Here is a 23,830-nt window from a genome sequence, read left to right as displayed (position 1 = left end):
TACGCAGTACTCCACCCAGTACTAAAGTATTAAAGTTGTTATCAATATTATCGTCTCGAAAAAAACAGACCTAGGCAACAGCACTAGTTTATGACGGAGCATTGTGTGGGACGCAACCTGTCTGCCGAGGGAGAATATTAATGATCCCTAAAAATCATCTGTCTTTAAACCTGCGCTGTGAGGCTGTGATTTGACAACCTGCAAAAGTACAGTTTCTATATGCTTATTTAAAGATGTATGGTGGCAGTTAGCCTAGTGTTGGGCCAGTTACCGAAAGGTTGCAAGCACTTAACCCTAATTGCACTGTACAAAAGTATCTACTAAAGGGCCTCCTGAGTGGTGCAGTGGTCTAAGGCACTGCTTCGCTGCACTAGAGGAGTTACTACAGACCCGGGTTCATGTGACACAACCGGCTGTGGCCGGGAGTTCCATAGGACAGCGCACAATTGGCCCAGCGTCGTTCGGGTTAGGGGAGGGTTTGGCCGGGGTTGCTTTCCTTTGCCCCGGTCGCAAGTCGAACGGTGTTTCCTCAGACACATTGGTGCGGCTGGCTCCGGGTTAAGCTGATGGGTGTTAAAAAGTGCGGTTAGGTGGGCCATATTTCGGAGGATACATGACTTCGCCTCTCCCGAGCCCGTTGAGGCGTTGCAGCGATGAGACGAGTTCATAATTGAAATTGGGAGCAAAAAAGGGGGTGAGAAAAATTAAGTGTCTACTAAAATGCAAGAATAATATTTTGCGTTTTAAAATGTCAGACCAAGGATGATCTCTAAACCTCTTGTGAAGTATTTCAAGAATTAAGATGAGGACTAAGTTATTCTCTACATACAAAGCATCTTTAATATACAGTACTTTGTAAACACTTGGACAAGAAAGTCATCTGAGTAAAGTGATGAACGATGTTGAACATAAAAGAGGCTAATAACAGGACTTTAGTTAAAGTTAGTTGTTAAACATTTATAAAAAGATAATACAGGGTTAAAGGCAGAATTGTTCCCAAAATCAGAATATATTCCATATTCCATACATTCCTCTTCCAGTTTTCAAATTGGACAAAACAGAAACTTCAAATTTAGCCATCTCACTTCTTTTCCATTCCCTCCTCTCCTTCCCTGAAGTTCCTCTTTCTTCTTTTCTTGTCTTTACTCAAAAGCTCCATCTCTTCTACACTTCTCTTTTCATTCTTCTTCCATCGTTTTTGTGTGTGAACTGTGGCATTTATTGACACATGGGGAGTTGGGACATAGTTTACTTCTTCTTAGACATACCAACGACGCGACCACTGCGACCGATGGCCTTGGTGTACTTGCCACGGACACCCCAGAAGCGCCTGAAACCACAGTGAGCCTTGTTCTTCTTCTGCCTCTCAAGAACCTCTCTCAGCTTGTTGTCCTGCACGTTAGCAAGGAACTGACTGTAATTGGCATCCTTTTCGTCCTTTCTTCTTTGCATTTCTTTCCTTCTGACTTCATTGAACTCTTGGTGTGATGGGATGGTCTCACACCTATTTGTAGAGCTGGAAGACTCTCCGTACTTGGTCAGACTTGTCTTTGTCTCACCGAGATGCGTTTCTCCCTTTACCACGACACCCTCTCTGTCCTTATCTACCCTTCTCACTACATCATCCTGTTCTATTTTCTCCACAGCATTATCCTCTTCTTTCCATGATGAACACCTGATGGGCAAAATATAGTCATGATGAAACACACGGAGTCTGCCTAATTTCTGACATATCTCTGGAGTCTGCTGTTTCTCTGTTATCAAAACCACATCATACCGTCTTGTTCCATCCACATCCTCTCTCCTGTGTGCATCTGTCTCCTGTCTTCTCTCTATCAAATCGTCATCTCTTCCTGTATCTGCCTTTCCTACATTTTCCTTTCTTCTGACCGCAACATGTGGTCCCTGTCCTTTATTTCCATCAACCCCGTGATGATCATCTCCACTTGTCTTTTTTTGAACATGCTCTCCAACCTCTGTAACCCCATCCTCTCGGAGTGAACCGCGAACTTGGTTGGTTCCATGGTTCTCACGATCTGAAGCATGTGCTTTGCGAGGGAAGGAAAATGAAAGACATCAGTGATACAGTTTCAAGGCAATTGATAAAAAGAGCACAGTTCATAAATAGTTCATAAATGAACTTACATTTCCTGTACACCAGTAGATAAGCACTCCAAGAACTAGAGAGAGAATCATTTGTTATCATACGTATTTAATTACTAACTGGAACGCCTGTTAATGTTCTGGTTCATACATTTGGCGATAAACTTTGGATACATAACTGGAAACACAAACACACGTGAAAAACAACATACCTGTCAATCAGTGGAGCTGGTTGGACCTGTAAGGGAGGAGCAGCAATGCATCAAAATTAAATAAATAGAATACATTTCCAATGGCCTTAGATAAGATTCTGACGGAGTAGCATGGCATTTCTGGTGATTCCCCACCAAATATATGCAAATATGAACTATAATCATATTTGTTCTTGAAGTGATAACCCTTGTCTGATTCACTCCAGTGGTGATTTTATCATGTCAATCTTGGTGGGCAAAACAACCAATTTGTTTAGATGCAGGCCAGCGAAGCCACTGCATAACTCTAAAAATGCATAAAATGCACTATAACGGTGACCAGAAACTGTTAGGGTCTACATCAAGCTGTCCCAACAGTGGAGCTTATGGCTGACTTGCTTAACCCAGTTACGGCTATGGGTTCCGCTAGTGGAACGTTTCGACCACAGCCAGTGAAATTGCAGAGCGCAATTTTTTTTATTTTTATATTTGAAATATTTAACTTTCATACAATCACAAGTGCAATACACCAAATGAAAGCTTTACTTCTTGTTAATCCAGCCACGGTGTCAGATTTCAAAAAGGCTTTACGGCAAAAGCAAACCATGCTATTATCTGAGGACATCACCCCATCAAACATACACATGACAATCATATTTCAACCCGCCAGGCGCGACACAGAACTCAGAAATAACGGTATAATTCATGCCTTACCTTTGAAGATCTTCTTCTGTTGGCACTCCAATATGTCCCATAAACATCACAAATGGTCCTTTTGTTCAGTAAATTCCGTCGTTATATCTCCAAAATGTCCATTTATTTGGCGCATTTGATTCAGAAAAACACTGGTTCCAACTCGCGCAACATGACTACAAAATGTCTAATAAGTTACCTGTAATCTTGGTCCAAACATTTTAAACAACTTTCCTAATACAACTTTAGGTATTTTTTAAAGTAAATAATCAATCAAATTTAAGACGGGATAAACTGCGTTCAATAGCGGATAAAAACAAAATGGTGCAAGCTTTCAGGGCATGCGCCCCAACCACAACAGTACACTTGGCTATCCACCCAGATAGGAAATGGCTACTTCTTCATTTCTCAAAGGAAAAACATCAACCAATTTCTAAAGACTGTTGACATCAAGTGGAAGCGATAGGAACTGCAAGCAAGTGCCTTAGAAATCTAGATCCACATAGAAACCTCATTGAAAACACTGTCACCTGAACAAAAAAATCCTGGATGGTTTGTCCTCTGGGTTTTGCCTGCCACATAAGTTTTGTTATACTCACATACTTCATTTTAACAGTTTTAGAAACTTTAGAGTGTTTTCTATCCAAATTATATGCATATCCTAGCTTCTGGGCCTGAGTAGCAGGCAGTTTACTTTGGGCACGCTTTTCATCCGGATGATAAAATACCGCCCTCTAGCCCGAAGAGGTAATAAATATGGTTTCTACTGACTCCTTGTGGATTTGTGTAACTGGATAAGAACCGCGTTCTCCTTCAATAATAATGAATGTCAACATGAGTTTAGACTTTTGAACCATACACCAACATTATTACATTCATGTTCAGTAAATTCATGATGTTTGTTCTTTTAATAATCAACACTTAGCTGTAAGTATAAGCAAGTGCAAGCAAACGAGCTGCGACGAGGTAGGCCTATTTATTCAGCACTTTCAAGATGGACAGCGACAGAAGTTCAGATAGATGTTAGTTCAGATACATTCAGCAAGATGTTGAGGCCTTAACTTTACTCTTCTTTAAGTCACAACGGAAAAAGAGAGAGAGAGAGAGACACAAACTCAGCGGTTAGCCTACCATTTGAAGTATTTTATTTGGCCTACGTGGTCTAAAAAGGAAGGACAATTCAACTACAAGGATCCACTTTTATAGACAATATACAGATGCACTGACAGCGCATTGCGCAAACAAAACAACCCTCACAATATCAATTGGAATTACAAGGGTCTATTACTGAACTTTTTGTTGAACAAAAGTATTTGAATGGGAAGAGACTGTCACTGGCAAACATGGTTACGAGAAGGGGATACTATAATATACTGTTGTTGGGTCTGTAACTTACAGACCCAACAACATTATATACTATCCCCTCATTATATACTATCCCCTCCTCGTGGAGAAAATCACCTGAGCTAATTATAACACACAAAGTAAGCAAAACAATTAAATGCATAATTCTAACATTGCCTAAAATTATGAATAATATACTAATGAGATAGACCTAATGTAAGCAATATAACAATGCAGATATACAAACTATGGCGGACAGAACGATAAGTGTTTAAGAGGCGAGCTGTAATTTCGATTAAGACATGAGCGAGCTGAGATGGAAGTAGTCTATATGCCACCTATTCCTCCAGCACTTTTGAAATGGACTGCGACATAATTCAGAACATGGGCCGTTCTTACAGTATTCTCCCTGTACACTAAGTCCCAATAGTAGGCTAAATTAACGGGGGCACATAAGAAGACAAGTAAAGCTCTTACAATGGAGGCACGTAGGCAGACAATGAAAGCTGTTACAATATTCAATGATGACATTTCTCTAAAACAGGCTATAGGCTACATGTGCACTACCAAGTCTGAACAGTAGCCTATATGCCTATTTGTAGGCTATATGACCTTTTGAAATGGACAGTGACATAATTCAGAACATGGGCCGTTCTTACAATATTCTCCCTGTACACCAAGTCCCAACAGTAGGCTAAAATGACGGGGGCACACAAGAAGACAATTAAAACTCTTACAATGGAGGCACGTAGGCAGACAATGAAAGCTGCTACAATATTCAATGATGACATTTCTCTAAAACAGGCCATAGGCTACATATACGCCACTAAGGCAGAACAGTTGTACAAACAGGCCCTGCAGTGCTGCCTCACAACTGCCACACAATTTAATGCATGCTATAATTCTGGCAAGCACGTACCTATTCTCCTGTTGTTGGTTGTGAAGGTTGATAGCTCATCTATATGCGGTGTCTAGCTGAGCCACAATGTTTGATTTCCCCAGCAATCCGAGTTTAACAGCATTGTCTATATGTGATGCACAATTCTCATGTTTTGAGAGCGACAGATGTTTTAAATCCTTGAACCCAGACTTGGACCACACACGCTCCCCACTGAATAGCAGGCAGGGGAAGTAAAATAGGGATTGCTTTGAGATGCCAAACCATTCATTGTTGAATTTGCAATTTCCGACTTGTTGTGAAATGTTTATGTCCAAAGACGTTTTATCCTTAATTTCTCTTCAAATGACAAGGATTGAAAAGGATGTGCCAGTAGATTGTCAACATGATTCATAATGATGACTGCTTGCCAATCTTGCGAGCTAAGAGTTTGAAAATATGATGTTGACATACCAGTCTAATCAAAGCTACGGTAGATAAAACATGATTTGACGTCCTTTTACCAGTGGCCAATGACCTTGAGCCTTCTTGGATGGGCAGTTCTAATATAACTCTATGGCAGCACCCAAGGGGCTTGAATTTTCTAGCTCTCCCTGTAGAATTTGCAGTGACATGGTGTCCCCTTGAGTGACAGAACACTGAGCCAATCACGGCACAGCTAGAGAACATTACCAACCCCTACGCTCCGTATTTTTCCGCTGGCTGCCCCACCACCATAGAAATCACTTAGCTAGGCTGAAACACCTACATTTTGGAGCTGCCTTCCTCAAGAAAGAAAAAAATAGACCATGTTTGTATGCGGCTTTATTAACTCAACGATTTTTTGTTTTTACATTGTTTGCAAACTGACATCTGACACGTATTAATGCCACCTGCCCTGAACAACGGGTCGCCACTGATTCACTCACAGAACCAAATAAAATGGCAAATACAATTTATGATATTAGAAAAATGATGGTATAGGCTGTATTCAATTAAATAAATAAAATAACATTGCCTACCTTTGTAACGTATGAGTCATTGAACTCATACCAGTTATGATCTTCAAAGGACTTGATCTTAGCAGTGTAGTGTCCACATCCAAGACTTCCGAAATGGTCCACAATCGCATAGAGTTCATATTCACATTTCTGTTCAGATAAATCAAAAGACATGCCATTAACTGAACTACAGATGTAAAAACAGACATCACAAAATATTTTATCTTTCTGATGGGCAATAAAGTGAAGGCAATATACAGTACAACAGAATTATCCGTTTAATTTAGTATGGCTACATTGCAAAGCCCTAAATGTAGACTTGTATGAGAACAGAACCTGCTGAATAAAGGTTTAGTAAGTAGTCTACCTCTGTCTGGAGTGTGTGAGGCACATCCACACAGCAGTTGATTTTGACATATGACATGCTGTAGTAGTCAAATTCAAACCGCTTGAGGAGCAGAGTAAGAATTTCTGGGTGATATTCCATCTTGCATTCCTATAGGTGACAGAGGGAGGCATTGTAATACAATATCTTCTTCAGTGAAAAGCTTGACATCCATTTCTGAGAAGCCTTTGGTACAATAATTAAAGCTGCACTAAGCAGCAATGCTCCGCCATTTCCTGGTTGCTAAAATTCGAATAGGTTGCCTAATTTCAGTTTATGTTTCAAAGTAAGCACGTATAGCGTAGAGAATAATTGTACCATCTAAACTGCTGTGAAATACTGTATTTTTTCCATTACCAAAAATATTGTATTTTCTGTTTGAAGTTGGTGTACAAAACAGAAAGTAAAAGACACGAAAACTAAACTTAAGAACAGGAAGCATATTAATAGTGCACAGAACTACCGCTTCTTAGATATGATTTCAATGAGAAGGACATATATATATATATAATTATCTTTAATTTGGTATTCTAAATGTCACTACTCACAATGGTTGCATCTAATTTCTTTTCACATTCATCACAGTACATCTGGTTTTCCCCAGTGACAGATGTAGACTTGAAGAACTCCTTAAAGCCATCTTTCTGAAAACATTTTGTGTTTCTGTGTTATCTTTCTCCAACAACTTGATATTCTTTCCATTAATTTATTTTTAATGTCATATTATATCAACTTATAATATTAACTACAATACCATGATCATGAAAACTGAGACAAAAAGGAGAGTAAGCCTACACACATGCCAAATTACGACATAATGCATTCCCACGACAATTATGCTAATATTGAATAACAATAACGTAGGCTATGGCATTTAAAGTGTTGGTTAGTCCTGTCATGATCATATTTGCCATCATAAAACAATGTTTTTTTGCTTTAGGTTAAGATATATTTTTCCTACCACACTGTAGGTTTTGTAAGAGTCAGAGGGATCTGCTATTGAGAGGGGCAGTGTCCAAAATGGACCAAATCCATCACTCATCACATGTTTTCCTAAACAGGTAGTGATGTGCCTCAATTGTCCTTTGAAGATCTGGAGACAAACTATTGTCAGTCTTGTCATATCATAACTTATAAACATTGCATGGTTAGCTATCAGGTTTTGCCCAAGATGAGGTAAGTAAATGCAGTAGCCTACCTTTGACACTTCAGGATTGACCATGCCTAAAATCTTCTCAAAATACTCAGCCGCATCACATTGCATGTATACTGGGGGGGGAGGGATGGGGGGGACAATGAAGGGTCTTCTACTACAAATAACTACAAACACTATACTTAATACTACATAACATCACAAGCTGTACATCTAACAAAGTTGCAGAATTTTTAAATGTATTATTTAGCAGCTATGAAAGCTCAACTCACCATCATCAATGCCTAGTATTGATGAGATGCCCTTTGTGTTAGTTTCAATTTCACGTAAAGTTGTAAACAACTTTTTCAGCTGAAGATCAACAGTGTCTTCTTCTTGAGGAGGCCTATTACTGTAAAAAAAAAAAGAAAGACTGATTTTGTTAACTTCTTAGGGCTGAAATCCTGTTAACCTCTTGAAGCTAGGGGGCACTATTTTTATGTTTGGAAAAATAATGTTCCCAAAGTAAACAATCTATTTCTCAGGACCAGATGCTAGAATATGCATATAATTGACAGATCGGGATAGAAAACACTCTAAAGTTTCCAAAACTGTCAAAATATTGTATGTGAGTATAACAGAACTGATATTGCAGGCGAAACCCTGAGAAAAATCAAACCAGGCTTTTATTTTGAAAACTCCATGTTCCTTAGCCTCCCATTGCTCCATTAAAGGGATATCAACCAGATTCCTTTTCCTATCGCTTCCTCAAGGTGTCAACAGTCTTCAGACATAGTTTCAGGCTTTTATTTTGAAAAATGAGCCAGAACGATAACATTGTGTCAAGTGGTCACATGAGTTTTGCTCACGCAACAGAATTTGGACAGCTATTGTTTTTCCCTCTCCTACTGTGAAAGACATTTGCGGTTGATATATTATTGATTATATATTTTAAAAACAACCTGAGGATTGATTATAAAAAACCTTTGACATGTTTCTGTGGACATTACGGATATTATTTGGAATTTGTCTGCGTTATCGTGACCGCTCTTTCCTGTGGATTTCTGAACACATCGTTTACCTTTGATGATCTTTGGATGTTTTCACTCATGAGACTCCCAGTTACACAATAAATGTTCCTTTTGTTCCATAAAGATTATTTTTATACCCAAAATACCTCCGTTTGTTTTGATCGTTATGTTCAGAAATCCCTGGAAAGAGCGGTCACGACAACGCAGACAAATTGCAAATAGTATCCGTAATGTCCACATAAACATGTCAAACGTTTTTTATAATCAATCCTCAGGTTGTTTTAAAAATATATAATCGCTAATATATCAACCACAACTGTCTTTTGCAATGGGAGAGGGAAAGGTAATGGCTGCCCAAACTCTCTTGCGCATACAAAACGCTGCTGGCACCCGGCCATACAATGACGCAATGTTATCTTTCTCGCTCATTTTTCAAAATAAAAGCACAAAACTATGTCTAAAGACTGTTGACACCTTGAGGAAGTAATAAGAAAAGGAATCTGGTTGATATCACTTTAAATGGAGCAAAGGCAGGCTATGGAACATGGAGTTTTCAAAATAGAAGCCACTTCCTGGTTTGATTTTCCTCAGGGTTTTGCCTGCAATATCAGTTATGTTATACTCACAGACAATATTTTGACCGTTTTGGAAACTTTAGAGTGTTTTCTATCCAATATTAATAATATGCATATATTAGCAACTGAGACTGAGGAGCAGGCCATTTACTTTGGGAAACTTATTCATCCAAGCTACTCAATACTGCCCCCCAGCCATAAGAAGTTAAGATATACAGTATATGAGATGTTTAGTATTAATCTCAGTGTACTGTGTAATGATAATGTTTCTATAGGATGACTCAGAGACATGTATTTAGTTAGATACATGGCTCTGGTAAGATTCAATCTATTTCTAATACTTTCACGGAGATACAGTATCCTTGGCACACAGAGTAAGAATGGAAAACCTTTCAACAGCCTCTCTGAATTCTTTAGTCATGAAGAGGACCTGCAGCACACTGTTCAAATAACACGTTGCCCCTTGATTATACAGGCCATGGTGTTCTGAAAGGAATAAAGTTGTCAATTAGTGCACAAATGATAAGATACAGATATAGCTGCATTGTGTTGTACTGTACATACAGTAAATCACATACCTGGTCCTGGGGTGGGAAGTATGCTTTCGAGCCTCGGCAGTGTCTTGTTGAAATGTTCAGCTCCATTGTTTACAGTAGGTTTCACAGTCCAAATAAACGCCATAGAACACCCACTTAATGACCTGGAAATGTAAGATTTTATCAAAATGAATTGCTCTCAAGATTTCCAACACCAGAATGTTTCCACTTGCATTGATAGGCTAATGAAAGAATACAATGGGATTATCAAATCAAATGCAACATTTATATTTGTCAGTTGAGTTATCCAAAAGTGTTTCTAGTTTGTTTAGTTAATAGAGCAATACAAGAAAATCGAATGTAGGCTAGACTATACATATTATTCAATCCAAATGTACCGATTTATTCGTGTATTCTTGTAGCCGAAAAGCGTCCCTTCGAGTTGTCACCTCTAAGGAAAAACAACGACGTTGAACCGGCTTCACTTTCGATTTCGGCTATTCCTGTCAGTATCACAATATAACAAATATGAACGCCTTTTTTAAATAGTCCTTTTTAGCAAAGTTGTCCTTGTGAAGGCACACTCAGAAAATAATTAAACGTTGAATTGTTTTTCAATCACATCAAACGAAACTCTATCGTTAAAGGGGCAATCTTCGATAGATACATACATGTTTGGACTTAATTTAAGATATATAGGCTTGGCTCTATGATTCTTGAAGAATATAACTTTAAATGCATGAGTTGATCAGATAATGCAATGTTTTAATCGTATATTGAATTATTATAGTAAGGTTTCAGGCGGCCCACCTAGTGTTTCTAATCACAATTGGACACACTGACAACTTTATGTTTCTGCATTAATTCTCTGCATTTACGAAAATAAATGAATAAATAGTCAACCAAAATATTTAAATATGGATACTGTAACTGTTATTTTTCCAAATGAATGAGTCAGAGAGAGAGTCCAGAATTGGGAGAACATTAATTTATTGTTGAATATTGTTGTTGTTGAAGACTTCCATACAATGAAGTCACAGATAAAATAAAAATGAATTGAGAAGTTCTGGTAGCAGGTTCAGAGAATAAACTAAATGCTTTCTGGCCACATGTTGTTTATATTTTGTTTAAGAAAGAGCCCATACATTTATCAACATCAGTTCCTTCGTGTGGTTTGGCAATGGGATTGGCAGTGAGATTAATATAACAAGACTACAGTATTAAAAAGACATCAAAATGCAGGCAGAGATTCTCTCTTCTCTCCAATCGTCAATGTCTCCATCCCCCAGGCACCCTCATCACTAGCTGAATGACAGACTGGTTCTGGATCCCATATGAGGAGAGCACTGACGAGTCCTCCAGCTGTTTGTTTGTGAAAATCAGTCGCAGGGTCTCCAGATTGTCCCCTAAAAAGGTCAGATGCTTTAGTCAATACAGTTGATAACTAATAGAATTTCCTTAATCACTGCTCAACCATTACCCCCGAAATTAAATTAAATACTTAATTTAGTTAATAATCGAATTACATTTAATGAAACTCTCATAATGATTGATGATTAATGATTCCACTGTGGAATGAATATCTCTCTACCTGAGTTCCCCGGGAGTCTTTCAGAAATTTTATTTTTCAGTTGCAGTACTGTCATACTGTTCATTTGTTCTTCCGTATTGCTCACGTCTATAACCATTTTCTCCCCTCTGAATCCAATCACGATGACCTGGTAGATCTTTCCCATGGTTATGAATGTGCGTGAGCTGCTCAGGTGTCCGAGTTGTTCTGTCAATTGGTGTAACTGTTTGTATGTGAGAGAATAAGGAAGGCAAAATGCTCCTCCTTCTCAGAAGCACATGACAAATAATAAACAAACCTAACTTTTGAGTACAGAAATTAAACTGAGAGTAGGTACAGTGACTTGGGATCTCAGGGGAATTCCATCAAAGTAAATTAACAATAAACACGTTTGACTCAATACATGTGGTGACTGAGATCCGCCAGCTGATACAGGTTTATCTGCATTACAACGCTGCACATGTTATGAGAACATCCTCAAATGAATGCAGTCAACGTCATTTACAGTATATCACGTGTCTTCTTGAAACTTGAAAGTGAACGCTTCTGGTGTTGAATAACAAGTCCAAGGGATAAACAAGGGCTTAGAGTTACTCGCGGCGAGAAATTTTATTCCGTGAACGCGGTCCAGGCACAGCATTCATTCAAGGGAGAGCACACCTGCCTCCGGTGGTTATATCATCGTCCCCCGGGTGAGTGTGAAGAAGTAGGATTACTGTACAAGACAGTGAAGATAGAGAGCAACACGATGACAACCCAACAGCAGGAGGGAGAAAAGCGATATGACCCCGGAGACACCACGCTCAAGTTCGTCAACCGACAGGACGATTTAGATCGTAAGCACTCCATTTAATCAATAAACCAACATTATCCAGGTAAAATAAAATAAGAAAAAATGTGGTATTCATTATTACTTAGCCCCAACTAGTCAATGTCCTCTTCGTTCCTGGAGGAACATAGTCAGTGGTGTAATGTGCGTAGGTAAAAATACTTTAAAGTACTACTTAAGTAGTTTGTGGTATCTGTACTTTACTTGACTATTTATATATTTTTTTACATCTTTTACTTTTACTCCACTACATTCTTAAAGATAATGTACTTTTTACTCCATACGTTTTCCCTGACACCCAGAAGTAGCTACTCGTTGCATTTTGAATGCAGGACAGGATAATGGTCCAATTCACGCACTTATCAAGATAACATCCCTGGTCATCCCTACTGCCTCTGATCTGGCGGACTCACTAGTTTTTGATCTGGCGGACTCACTAAACACAACTGTTTCGTTTGTAAATTATGTCTGAGTGTTGGCGTGTGCCACAAGTAAATCGTGCCATCTGGTTTGCTTAATTAATATAAGGAATTAGAAATTATTTCTACTTTAACGTTTGATACTTAAGTATATTTGAGCAATTACATTTACTTTTGATACTTTAAGTATATTTAAAACCAAATACTTTTTGACTTTTACTCAAGTTGTATTTTACTGAGTGACTTTCACTTTTACTCGAGTCATTTTCTATTAGGGTATCTTTACTTTTACTTAAGTATGACACTTGGGTATTTTTTCAACCACTGAACATGTTTTCCAGAGCTTCTCATTATTACATTTCCTCGTTTTGTTCTCAGCCCTAGATGACGACACCGAGACTCCGAAGGCAGAGATGTCTTGTGGTCATGCGGTAACCCCGGAGTCACTGACCGGATGGTGTCGCAGCCTACTGGACCAGGTAGGCCTACTCGCTATTCCTTAAAGGGGAAATCTGCATTTGAAATAATAACAAAGCAGGCACCCTGCACTGTTTTGGTAAAAAGCTGAGGGGTTAGGCTGGAGAAATGAAACCTTTCCCAAATTCATAAACAGAGCTATGGATGCAAGGACTGACCATGATATCAGAATTATAGTTTTAACCATGTTCTGAGGCTGTACAGTGTTTATTTACATTTACTTTGTTCACAAACATTAGAGTAAAACAAGCGTTAATGTGGAGTTCTGATGGGGTATGACCAATGATGTGTATAAACCCTGGACTGACAGGGGGCACTGTGTTGAAGCCACCTTGCAGCCACCTTGATACTCCGCCTGAATTGTAAAAAATATTTAGAAAACTACAGAAATGCATTTATTACTGTTTACATTTGTTTTTGACACGTTTATTTTATTACAGACACCTTAATGCATACTTTTAAATTATATTATGTGAGTTTAACAAAAAAAAGAAAAAAATATCTAAAAACATTTTCCTTAAAGTATATATTTTTGGTACTAATTTTACTGGGGGAAAAAACACTTAAATACATGTCATTTGTCCTACAGCATTTCATTGAAATACTGTAGGATTCCGTTAATTCCTATGGAGGACTGCTCCTACTTGGGAGTGGCAATATGCCCAACCGGTGGCTTCAAAGCCTCTCAATGGCCCAAGCATAGCATCAGCATTGGGTATGACAGTTGAACGTAAGCTCATATACTGAGTGTACAAAACATTAGGAACACCTTCCTAATATTGAGTTGTACCCCCTTTTCCCTCAGAGCAGCCTCAATTCTTTAAGGCATGAACTCTCCAAGGTGTTAAAAGTGTTCCACAGGGATGTTGGCCCATGTTGACTCCAATGCTTCCCACAGCTGTGTAAAGTTGGTTGGATGTCCTTTGGGTGGTGGACCATTCTTGATACATACGGCAAACGATTAAGCATGAAAAACCCAGCGGCATTGCAGTTCTTGGCACAAACCGGTGTGCCTGGCACCCACTACCATACCCTATTCAAAGACACTATAATCTTTTGTCTTGGCACACATACACAATCTCAAGGCTTAAAAATCCTTATTTAACCTGTCACCTCCCCTTCATCTACACTGATTAAAGAAGATTTAATAAGTGACCTCAATTAGGGATCATAGCTTTCACCTGGATTCACCTGGCCAGTCTATGAGTATGGTTACATGCACACAATAATGCGATTATTGTGCATAGTCAGATTAATATAATAGTTAGATTACAACGTTTACATGCTTTGCAAGAATAACGGTTTCCCTAATAATCCTGTTTACAAAGACACATCTTAAATCGAGCTGCCTGATGGCACTGATAAATGCAGAAAATCAGCAATCAAATAAACGTTCTACCTCAGCTACCATGTTATTTTTGGGAAGCATATTTGATTCTGAGTTCGAACATATAAAGTTTGTATGTGAAAACTACTTCTAAAACCCACATACATTCAGTTGTTCTGAATTCCCTTTACTCGCACTAAAGTGGGAGGCTTGCTCGGCTGGCACTACCACATGCGCAGATCAAATACACCGCTGGAATGCCAATTAAGGTGTTCAAGTGTCCTAATCATTCAAAAGCTTTTGGTTTAATTAATTTATTGTCACTGGAGCATGTTGTAGCATGTTGTAGCATGTTAACTAACGCGTTAGTTCTAGTAGCTATGTTGACTTGATGTTAGCTAATATGGTGACAACAATGTAGGCTGTGTGTAGCGGTTAGCGGTTATGATACGAAGGTTTAGCTTGGAAAGTTTTTTTTGCCTGGTCACAGACCCATGTGTTGTGCACTGAAGTCCACAAGTCAAGGGAAAGGTGAGAGGAGGAGAGTGCGTAGGTGCAAGAAGGAATTATACAACGAGCAAAATGATCATGCTGTTTGTATATGGTTACTATGAAAGTGAACTGTGTTTGCTTGTGATCGGGGACGTATTCATTCTGCCGATTCTGTTGAAAAACGTTTCTTAAATGGAAGCAAACGGAACGAAAAAGGGATAAACATACCTGAGTTTGTCCAATAGAAACTATAATTTTCAACTTTTGGACTAATGATTACACCCTAGATCCGCTAGATGCAGGCAAACTTGTGCAAGGCGATATTGAATATGTCAATAGCCCTATTCGCACCGGACTAGTATTACTATAAAACTTCGGTTATGTAATTACCACAGTATGTCAGTTTTACCAAGATTCGGATGGGATTAGTTTTACTAAACTGCCCCTGTAATATTTTTTTTTCCCTCATTCAAAATTGACCGTTATGACGGAAGCCTGGAGGCTCTTCTAGGCGTGAAGGTATTTCAAGTGTCTGGGGATAGCCTAATGTTGACCTAATGGCCTTCAGTTCAGAGAAAGTCAAAATAAGAATGCATATCAATAAGAATCATGAACTGTAATCTATGCAGACATTTAATGAACTGACATATTTCGCAATTTATCAATTCATTGGCACAATATTGTCCATTTCATTTTTTTAAAGAGAAGTACGGCACTAGGACTGTTGATATGTAACAAAACAGATCTTTCATCTGTAGGCTATGTGCATAGCGCTTTGTTTTAAGCGTCAATTTGGTCCCATGTTCTTACCCCAACTGGGTGCAGCACCTGTTAAACTCTGTAATATCCCTCAAAACACAGGGATGACTGACATGGCAGATTCAGATGGGACTAAAATGACAAATGTGGTCATTTGTGCTCGTGCACATAATTACATTACCTGAGCTCCCCCATTAAACGTTACCCTGTCCGAATAGGGCTAATGTCTGTCACCTTGATTCCTCAAATTTCTCTCGACCTGTGTTGTAAACTTTCATTCAATTGGCTAGGTTGTAGCAACCTCATGATGGGTACAGGGAACATTTTGAGTATCAGGTAGTAGCCTAAACCTGTCGATGTTACATTGAGCTGGGTTAATGGACTATGAATGACAGTCCTCCAATATGCTGTAATAGAAATAAGGCCATAGTCATAAAACATTTTATCGTCTCCCCCTCATCTTAAATGAGCCGACCGCCACTTCTGTGCATGTAAACGTACTCTATGTCATGGAAAGAGCATGTGTCCTTAATGTTTTGTATACTCAGTATATATTAGGCCAAACCTACTACAGTGAATTTAGGCAACCACCACCTGTGCAATGCATAAATGCTTTTGTCTGACACACGCTTTGTGCCAATTAATTGAAGTTGAACATTCTCATTTTTGGAATGGCAAGTTCACTTTCTCACCCATAAACGCATGCCAAGTGCAAGTGCGCTGCCCAGCAGTTCACATCAGCAAGATGTGGGGCCTTTTCATTAGGTGGGACGTCTGACATGGATAGGTAAAATAATGATTATGATCACATTTCCTCAATTTAAATATTAGACCTATGGAGACACCTATACATTTGGCAGCCAAGCATGAGTGATCATTGTAGCCTTTTATTGTCTAGACACGATGTTAAAATATATTCACGCCTAGAATAAAAACCACCAGGTTTCCATCATAGACTCATTTGAATTAAAACATGTAAAAATAAACAATTACAGGGGGCAGTTTAGAAAAATGAACCCCATGCAAATCTTCCTCTGGAATAAGGCCCATGTATGGAAAATAATGACATAACCAACGCCTCTAGTAATACTATAGCTGTCTCTCTCCCTCCTTTCAAACTTCCCATGTCAGGGCCCCTTTGCATAAAACATCTTCATTTTCTACAATCAAGACAAGATAGCCAAATTGCTTCAGAACATAATAAACCACGTTTCGGGTAGTTACCTTTTGCCTTAACTTGTTCATATTACTTTCTAGTACGTCAAGCTAGCTTACAAAGTTGCTACAGCTACAGTGCCTTGCGAAAGTATTCGGCCCCCTTGAACTTTGCGACCTTTTGCCACATTTCAGGCTTCAAACATAAACATATAAAACTGTATTTTTTTGTGAAGAATCAACAACAAGTGGGACACAATCATGAAGTGGAACGACATTTATTGGATATTTCAAACTTTTTTAACAAATCAAAAACTGAAAAATTGGGCGTGCAAAATTATTCAGCCCCCTTAAGTTAATACTTTGTAGCGTCACCTTTTGCTGCGATTACAGCTGTAAGTCGCTTGGGGTATGTCTCTATCAGTTTTGCACATCGAGAGACTAACATTTTTTCCCATTCCTCCTTGCAAAACAGCTCGAGCTCAGTGAGGTTGGATGGAGAGCATTTGTGAACAGCAGTTTTCAGTTCTTTCCACAGATTCTCGATTGGATTCAGGTCTGGACTTTGACTTGGCCATTCTAACACCTGGATATGTTTATTTTTGAACCATTCCATTGTAGATTTTGCTTTATGTTTTGGATCATTGTCTTGTTGGAAGACAAATCTCCGTCCCAGTCTCAGGTCTTTTGCAGACTCCATCAGGTTTTCTTCCAGAATGGTCCTGTATTTGGCTCCATCCATCTTCCCATCAATTTTAACCATCTTCCCTGTCCCTGCTGAAGAAAAGCAGGCCCAAACCATGATGCTGCCACCACCATGTTTGACAGTGGGGATGGTGTGTTCAGGGTGATGAGCTGTGTTGCTTTTACGCCAAGCATAACGTTTTGCATTGTTGCCAAAAAGTTCAATTTTGGTTTCATCTGACCAGAGCACTTTCTTCCACATGTTTGGTGTGTCTCCCAGGTGGCTTGTGGCAAACTTTAAACAACACTTTTTATGGATATCTTTAAGAAATGGCTTTCTTCTTGCCACTCTTCCATAAAGGCCAGATTTGTGCAATATACGACTGATTGTTGTCCTATGGACAGAGTCTCCCACCTCAGCTTTAGATCTCTGCAGTTCATCCAGAGTGATCATGGGCCTCTTGGCTGCATCTCTGATCAGTCTTCTCCTTGTATGAGCTGAAGGTTTAGAGGGACGGCCAGGTCTTGGTAGATTTGCAGTGGTCTGATACTCCTTCCATTTCAATATTATCGCTTGCACAGTGCTCCTTGGGATGTTTAAAGCTTGGGAAATCTTTTTGTATCCAAATCCGGCTTTAAACTTCTTCACAACAGTATCTCGGACCTGCCTGGTGTGTTCCTTGTTCTTCATGATGCTCTCTGCGCTTTTAACGGACCTCTGAGACTATCACAGTGCAGGTGCATTTATACGGAGACTTGATTACACACAGGTGGATTGTATTTATCATCATTAGTCATTTAGGTCAACATTGGATCATTCAGAGATCCTCACTGAACTTCTGGAGAGAGTTTGCTGCACTGAAAGTAAAGGGGCTGAATAATTTTGCACGCCCAATTTTTCAGTTTTTGATTTGTTAAAAAAATCATGTCGTTCCACTTCATGATTGTGTCCCACTTGTTGTTGATTCTTCACAAAAAAATACAGTTTTATATCTTTATGTTTGAAGCCTGAAATGTGGCAAAAGGTCGCAAAGTTCAAGGGGGCCGAATACTTTCGCAAGGCAATGTAACTAGCCAGCTAGCTTTGTAGCCATGGATTGTGCACCTTCCATTGTTTAGATAAGTAGCATAAGTGTCCTTATGACCTCATAGTGTGGAATTCTAATAATAAAAAATACATGCACTGCCCCTTTAAGAATCAGTGGGTATATAGGGCCTATCATTTATCATAAATTAATATTAAATAGGTGGACATAGAGCCAAACTAACCATATTAATCAAACAAGTTATATATTTTAATATGAATTACATCATGCATATTAAATATATTGCACTATTTTGATATCCAATGTCCATCCATTTTCCTTGAAAACCTTTCTTCTTTGTCCTCCCAGAGTCAGTTCAAGTTTTTGTGCCCTGCACTTGAGGAGGGCACCTATGATATGTGTGGTGCTGAGTGGTCTTACCAGGAGGTACGTAGGCTGGCTGTTCTGACCACTGAGGAGATGGAGCACTTTGAGAAGACCATGGCAGCTTTGGCTGCTGCCACATACTGTGAATACAAATCAGTGAGTGCATGTCTCATTGTTCAAATGATTTATTTGCAAGCTTCTTTTTTTAAACTTCTGTATAGATTATTATTATTATTTTATTTATTATACCTATATTTTATCAGGGAGTCATACTGAGACCAAGGTCTCTTTTTACAGCTGAGCCCTGAATTACATAAATGACAGAAAATACACACAGCAATATAAATACATAATGCAAGCAGAAAGAAAGAAACACATTCATCAGTAATAAGGTCCTCAATCAGCTTTCTGAATGAACCTAGAACAGGCCGGGGCAATTCTTCTCCATGGAGGGCCACATTACAATATATTTTGGCCATTGCGGGCCAGAATGATATTACAGGATTATACATCATGTGTATGACTGTGTTGACAGATATATCTACTGTAAATCACATCCAGATATGCCACTTATTTTACTTGTTTAACATGCACAGAAATAAACCACATCCATGTTCTCATTTTGGTAGGTATTTTCATTATTAAACATGCAATGAACTACACTGAGTGAAAAGTACACTTTGCATTCAGCACCACGGACAGAACTCTTGTCAACGGGTATGCGCAAAAACACAAGAAAGAGAGAGAGCTCAACATTACATTTAAACAACTCAAGTGTGAGGAGTGAAGTCTTTGATGGGCATTGACTAGAGCAGTGAAGTCAGGTATAGTTTCTGAATTCGCTATGCACAGGATTGCTGAGAGGTGAGAGTCAGTAAGAGATGATCTTTGCCTTGACTTATTATATTTCATCACTGAAAATGTCTGTTCACATACATAGGTTGACCCAAACAGTACAAACATCATCTGAGCATGACTCCTAATCATGGGAAAGTTTTGTTCATCGAGAGATGCATAGAACCTCGTCAGTGACATTGTTTTGAATAGTTCTCCAATCACTGCACCAGACTGAAGATCGATAAGCTCAAGTTGCAGGTCAGTGGAGCGTTATCCACAGTGAAGGTGAAAGGAGAGGAAACCAACAGCGTGTCATTTTCCAACACTTTGAAATCCCCAAAAACGACGAGGAAACTCACCGTTCAAAGCATGCAGCAGCGATGTATACTTCTCCCGCTGGTCATCTGATAGGGAACAGACTAGTAGTGTAGAAAGGTGGGTGAGATTGTTGGCTTCTACTTGACGTGTCAGGAGAAGTAATTTTCCCTTGAAGGCTTTGACAAGGCTGTACATCTGATGTGTGAAAAGGCCCTTCCCTTGTAGTTTGGAATTCAGTTCATTCATGAGGGCCATGATGTCCACGGAGAAGGCAAAATCAGCCAACCATTCTTTATCTTGCAGTTGAGGGAAATCTACATATGTTCCTTTCATTTTCCAAAACTCAGCAATCTCTGACTTCAGGCTCCACACCAAACTCAGACATCTCACGTTTGTGCGGTAAGGACATTTAGAAAATTGTTCCACAAATAAGGTGCAAGAAAACTAAAGGCTGATTTACCTAACTAGGTTGAGACCAAAGGAATTTACAGCATTAACCATCCCAGAGACCGGGTGTGGTAACTCGTATGTCTAAAGTTTAGTAAAGATGTTAGGTACATTGGGACATTTTGTAAAAGGGCTTTATAAATGAAAATATAGCAATGTATCAACCAATGTATCAGTGGGCCAACCAACTTTCTGGTAGAGAATGCAGTGATGAGTACTAAACTTTTTGCCCGTAATAAAGTGCAGTGCGCTGTGATAAACTGCATCTAATGGCTTTAATGGAGTGGCAGTAATAATAAGGCATAATATACATACAACTACAGAGCTATGAACAGGTGGGTGGGGACAGATCACCTCTTAAAACCTCTTTGGGCTGCAATCCCGTTCACGGGATGATATGACAACAGCCAGTGAAAGTGCAGGGCGCCAAATTCAAAACAACAGAAATCTCATAATTAAAGTTCCTCAAACATAAATGTATCTTATATCGTTTTAAAGGTTTTCTTGTTGTTAATCCCACCACAGTGTCCGATTTCAAATAGGATTTACGGCGAAAGCACCACAAACGATTATGTTAGGTCACCACCAAGCCACAGAAAAACACAGCCATTTTCCCAGCCAAAGAGAGGAGTCACAAAAAGCACAAATAGAGATAAAATGAATCACTAACCTTTGATGATCTTCATCAGATGACTCTCATAGGACTTCATGTTACACAATACATGCATGCTTTGTTTGATAAAGTTCATATTTCAATAAAAAAAATCAGAGTTTACATTGGCGCGTTACATTCACTAGTTCCAAAAACATCCAGTGATTTTGCATAGCCACATCATTAAACAGAAATACTCATCATAAATGGAGATGATAATACAAGTTATACACATGGAATTATAGATATACCTGTCCTTAATGCAACCGCTGCGTCAGATTTCAAAAAAACTTTACAGAAAAAGCAAACCATGCAATAATCAGAGACGGCGCTCAGAACAATCAAGTCAAAATAGCCACCATGTTGTAGTCAACATAAACCATAAATTACATGCTAAATATGACATTACCTTTGATGATCTTCATCAGAATGCACTCCAATGAATCCCAGGTCCACAATAAATGCTTGATTTGTTCGATAATGTCCGTTATTTATGTCCAATTAGCTACTTTTGTTAGCGCGTTTGGTATACATATCCAAACGCTCGTTCTGGTCAGCGTTACGTCGGACAAAAACTTCAAAAAGTTATATTACAGGTCGAAGAAACATTTCAAACTAAGTACTGAATCAATCATTATGATGTTTTTATCATTAATCTTCCAACCAGAGTATTCCTTTGTGTCTTCAGGATTCATGGAACGCAGGTCGCTATCATGTGAAATGCGCGTGACCAGAAAATGGCTGACTGCCAGACACCTGATTCATTCTGCTGTCATTCAGTCCCACAACACAGTAGAAGCCTCATTCAAATTTCTATAGACGGTTTACATCTAGTGGAAGCCCTAGGAAGCAACTTCATTAATATCTCAAGTGGATTTCAATGAGAACTGTGTTGAGTACATACCAACCTCAGATTTCTCACTTCCTGTTTTGATTTCGCCTCAGGTTGTTGCCTGCCATGTGAGTTCTGTTATACTCACAGACATCATTCAAACAGTTTTAGAAACTTCAGAGTGTTTTCTATCCAATACTAATAATACTATGCATATATTAGCAACTGAGACTGAGGAGCAGGCCGTTTACTTTGGGCACCTTATTCATCCAAGCTACTCAATACTGCCCCTCAGCCATAAGAAGTTTTAACTACAGTACATAGGTTTGGTCAGAGATTCTTTACTGTGTTATCCAAAAAAAGTAATTGCATATGTTTTATTCAGCTATATCATCATGAATCTCTGCATGCAGACAGTAATAGGATTTTCTAATCTCCCCCTCTTACCCTACCCTCTTTTATAACAGTGCCCTGTCTGCGAAACCTTTGTAGAGAGAGAGGACCTCACCAACCTCAGTGTCCTCTGCACAGTGTGCACTGCAGACAAAGGTCAGAGGTATGAGTTCTGCTGGCAGTGCCTGAAGCAGTGGAAAGGTCCCGCGCCACGCTCTGACCGCTGTGACAACGATGGCTGTATCAACCAGGACCTGGAACTGCTGAAGAACTGCGAAACCACGTCTCTCCCTCAGGTGGCAGGTGTCACCGACTGCCCCTCCATTCGCGCCTGTCCCACCTGTGGCCAACGGGTGGAACACGACAAGACTGGTTGTAAGAATATTCTCTGTCCAAGGTGCAATAAAGAGTTCTGCTTTGTGTGCCTTAAGCTCACGGAGGAGTGCTTGGAGACCAGCTCATATTTCATAGCCTGCTCTGCTGGTGTTGCCCCCAGGCAGACCACTATACCCACCTGGAATAGAAACTGAAAAATAAGATACCTCTTATTCCCTGCATACTGTAAACTCTGCTTACATTGTCTCCAACAGAACATGTAGGTAGAAATCTTGCTCCACATACACATTTCTTCTCCATATATTGTACAATGAGAGTTTGTGTGCAGTACTTCATGTGAAGCCTAATGTTTTATCTTACCATCTTATGTTATAATCGTAGATATTATACAAAGCGAGTTTCATAGTGTGTAGACTCAGAGCTTTATGTTAATTATGATTTCTATATCATCTTATCATTATTATCATGTTGCTTATGTGGATCATCATGTAATGTAATAAACTACCGACAAAAGTAACAAACTTCATCAGTTCGATATTCATGTTTTTGTGCTCCATAACAATAATGGAAATCAGACGGATGTCTTCCTTTCGGGACACAGAGTTTTGAGATCAGAATAATAAAAGGAGGAAGAAAATACCAGTAGCAAACATCTACCCAATAATATAGCATTTTACTGGTAAAACAAAACCCTTCAACTCAAAAGGTATCTTTACCCGAGCCTGTGCAGATCTTAAGTGATATCTTATCAAGCATTCCATTAGATGTAAAAGGACTAGGTTAACACATAATGCATGAAAGAGGAGCTTTTAAGCATCAGTAACACGTAGCTTTCAACATACAGTAAATCTAAGGGATATAGAAGTGGAGAAATGCTTTGTTTTAAATCAGTGACAAGAGAAATGATTAATAACTGTGTTCATTTTGTGCCACTAAACAATCCTTGACAATACAACAACAATAATAAAATATTAGAATTACGAACACATTCAAGGACATTGCAATATCAAAGGGCAAATTCAT

At 39.0% G+C, this 23,830-nt stretch overlaps 2 protein-coding genes and 1 long non-coding RNA gene across 4 annotated transcripts; 1 reads left to right on the top strand and 2 right to left on the bottom strand.

Annotated features, from left to right (window-relative positions):
* Positions 1-817: 817 nt before the first annotated feature.
* On the bottom strand, positions 818-10,374 carry LOC110500500 (ubiquitin carboxyl-terminal hydrolase 47). Of its 2 annotated transcripts, XM_021577895.2 has the most exons (13): positions 10,267-10,374; positions 9,911-10,032; positions 9,722-9,818; positions 8,020-8,138; positions 7,793-7,863; positions 7,556-7,687; positions 7,143-7,238; positions 6,577-6,705; positions 6,231-6,359; positions 2,316-2,341; positions 2,146-2,180; positions 1,778-2,048; positions 818-1,675 (listed from the first exon to the last, which is right to left on the bottom strand). In XM_021577895.2, exons 2-13 carry the CDS (start codon positions 10,011-10,013, stop codon positions 1,249-1,251), a joined length of 1,635 nt encoding a protein of 544 aa, XP_021433570.2. In that variant the 5' UTR covers positions 10,014-10,032; positions 10,267-10,374; the 3' UTR covers positions 818-1,248. The 2 variants fall into 2 exon arrangements, with proteins under 2 accessions (XP_021433570.2, XP_021433569.2); XM_021577894.2 differs by having other exon boundaries at positions 818-2,048.
* Positions 10,375-10,841: 467 nt separating this feature from the next.
* Positions 10,842-11,927, bottom strand: LOC110500499. The gene is made up of 2 exons (XR_002470116.2): positions 11,460-11,927; positions 10,842-11,274 (listed from the first exon to the last, which is right to left on the bottom strand). It is a non-coding gene; the product is annotated as an uncharacterized LOC110500499 (long non-coding RNA).
* A 49-nt stretch (positions 11,928-11,976) lies between these two features.
* On the top strand, positions 11,977-23,333 carry si:ch211-212k18.15 (probable E3 ubiquitin-protein ligase RNF144A-A). Its single transcript, XM_021577893.2, has 4 exons — positions 11,977-12,274; positions 13,065-13,165; positions 18,975-19,148; positions 22,546-23,333. Exons 1-4 carry the CDS (start codon positions 12,187-12,189, stop codon positions 22,999-23,001), a joined length of 819 nt encoding a protein of 272 aa, XP_021433568.1. The 5' UTR covers positions 11,977-12,186; the 3' UTR covers positions 23,002-23,333.
* Positions 23,334-23,830: the final 497 nt, after the last annotated feature.

The sequence above is a fragment of the Oncorhynchus mykiss genome, chromosome 21 (assembly GCF_013265735.2).
Source record: "Oncorhynchus mykiss isolate Arlee chromosome 21, USDA_OmykA_1.1, whole genome shotgun sequence".
Classification (NCBI taxonomy): domain Eukaryota; kingdom Metazoa; phylum Chordata; class Actinopteri; order Salmoniformes; family Salmonidae; genus Oncorhynchus; species Oncorhynchus mykiss.
Note: the sequence above shows the minus strand (reverse complement) of the source record. Positions and strands in the feature narration are given on the sequence as shown.

Coding starts and splice junctions, on each gene's coding strand:
- LOC110500500 (XM_021577894.2), bottom strand. CDS start 10,013: ATGGCGTTTATTTGGACTGTGAAACCTACTGTAAACAATGGAGCTGAA. Junction 7,688..7,792: donor TCAATCCTGAAGTGTCAAAG/GTAGGCTACTGC, acceptor GTTTGTCTCCAG/ATCTTCAAAGGACAATTGAG. Junction 6,360..6,576: donor CTCACACACTCCAGACAGAG/GTAGACTACTTA, acceptor TTATCTGAACAG/AAATGTGAATATGAACTCTA.
- si:ch211-212k18.15 (XM_021577893.2), top strand. CDS start 12,187: ATGACAACCCAACAGCAGGAGGGAGAAAAGCGATATGACCCCGGAGAC. Junction 12,275..13,064: donor CCGACAGGACGATTTAGATC/GTAAGCACTCCA, acceptor TTTTGTTCTCAG/CCCTAGATGACGACACCGAG. Junction 19,149..22,545: donor CATACTGTGAATACAAATCA/GTGAGTGCATGT, acceptor CTTTTATAACAG/TGCCCTGTCTGCGAAACCTT.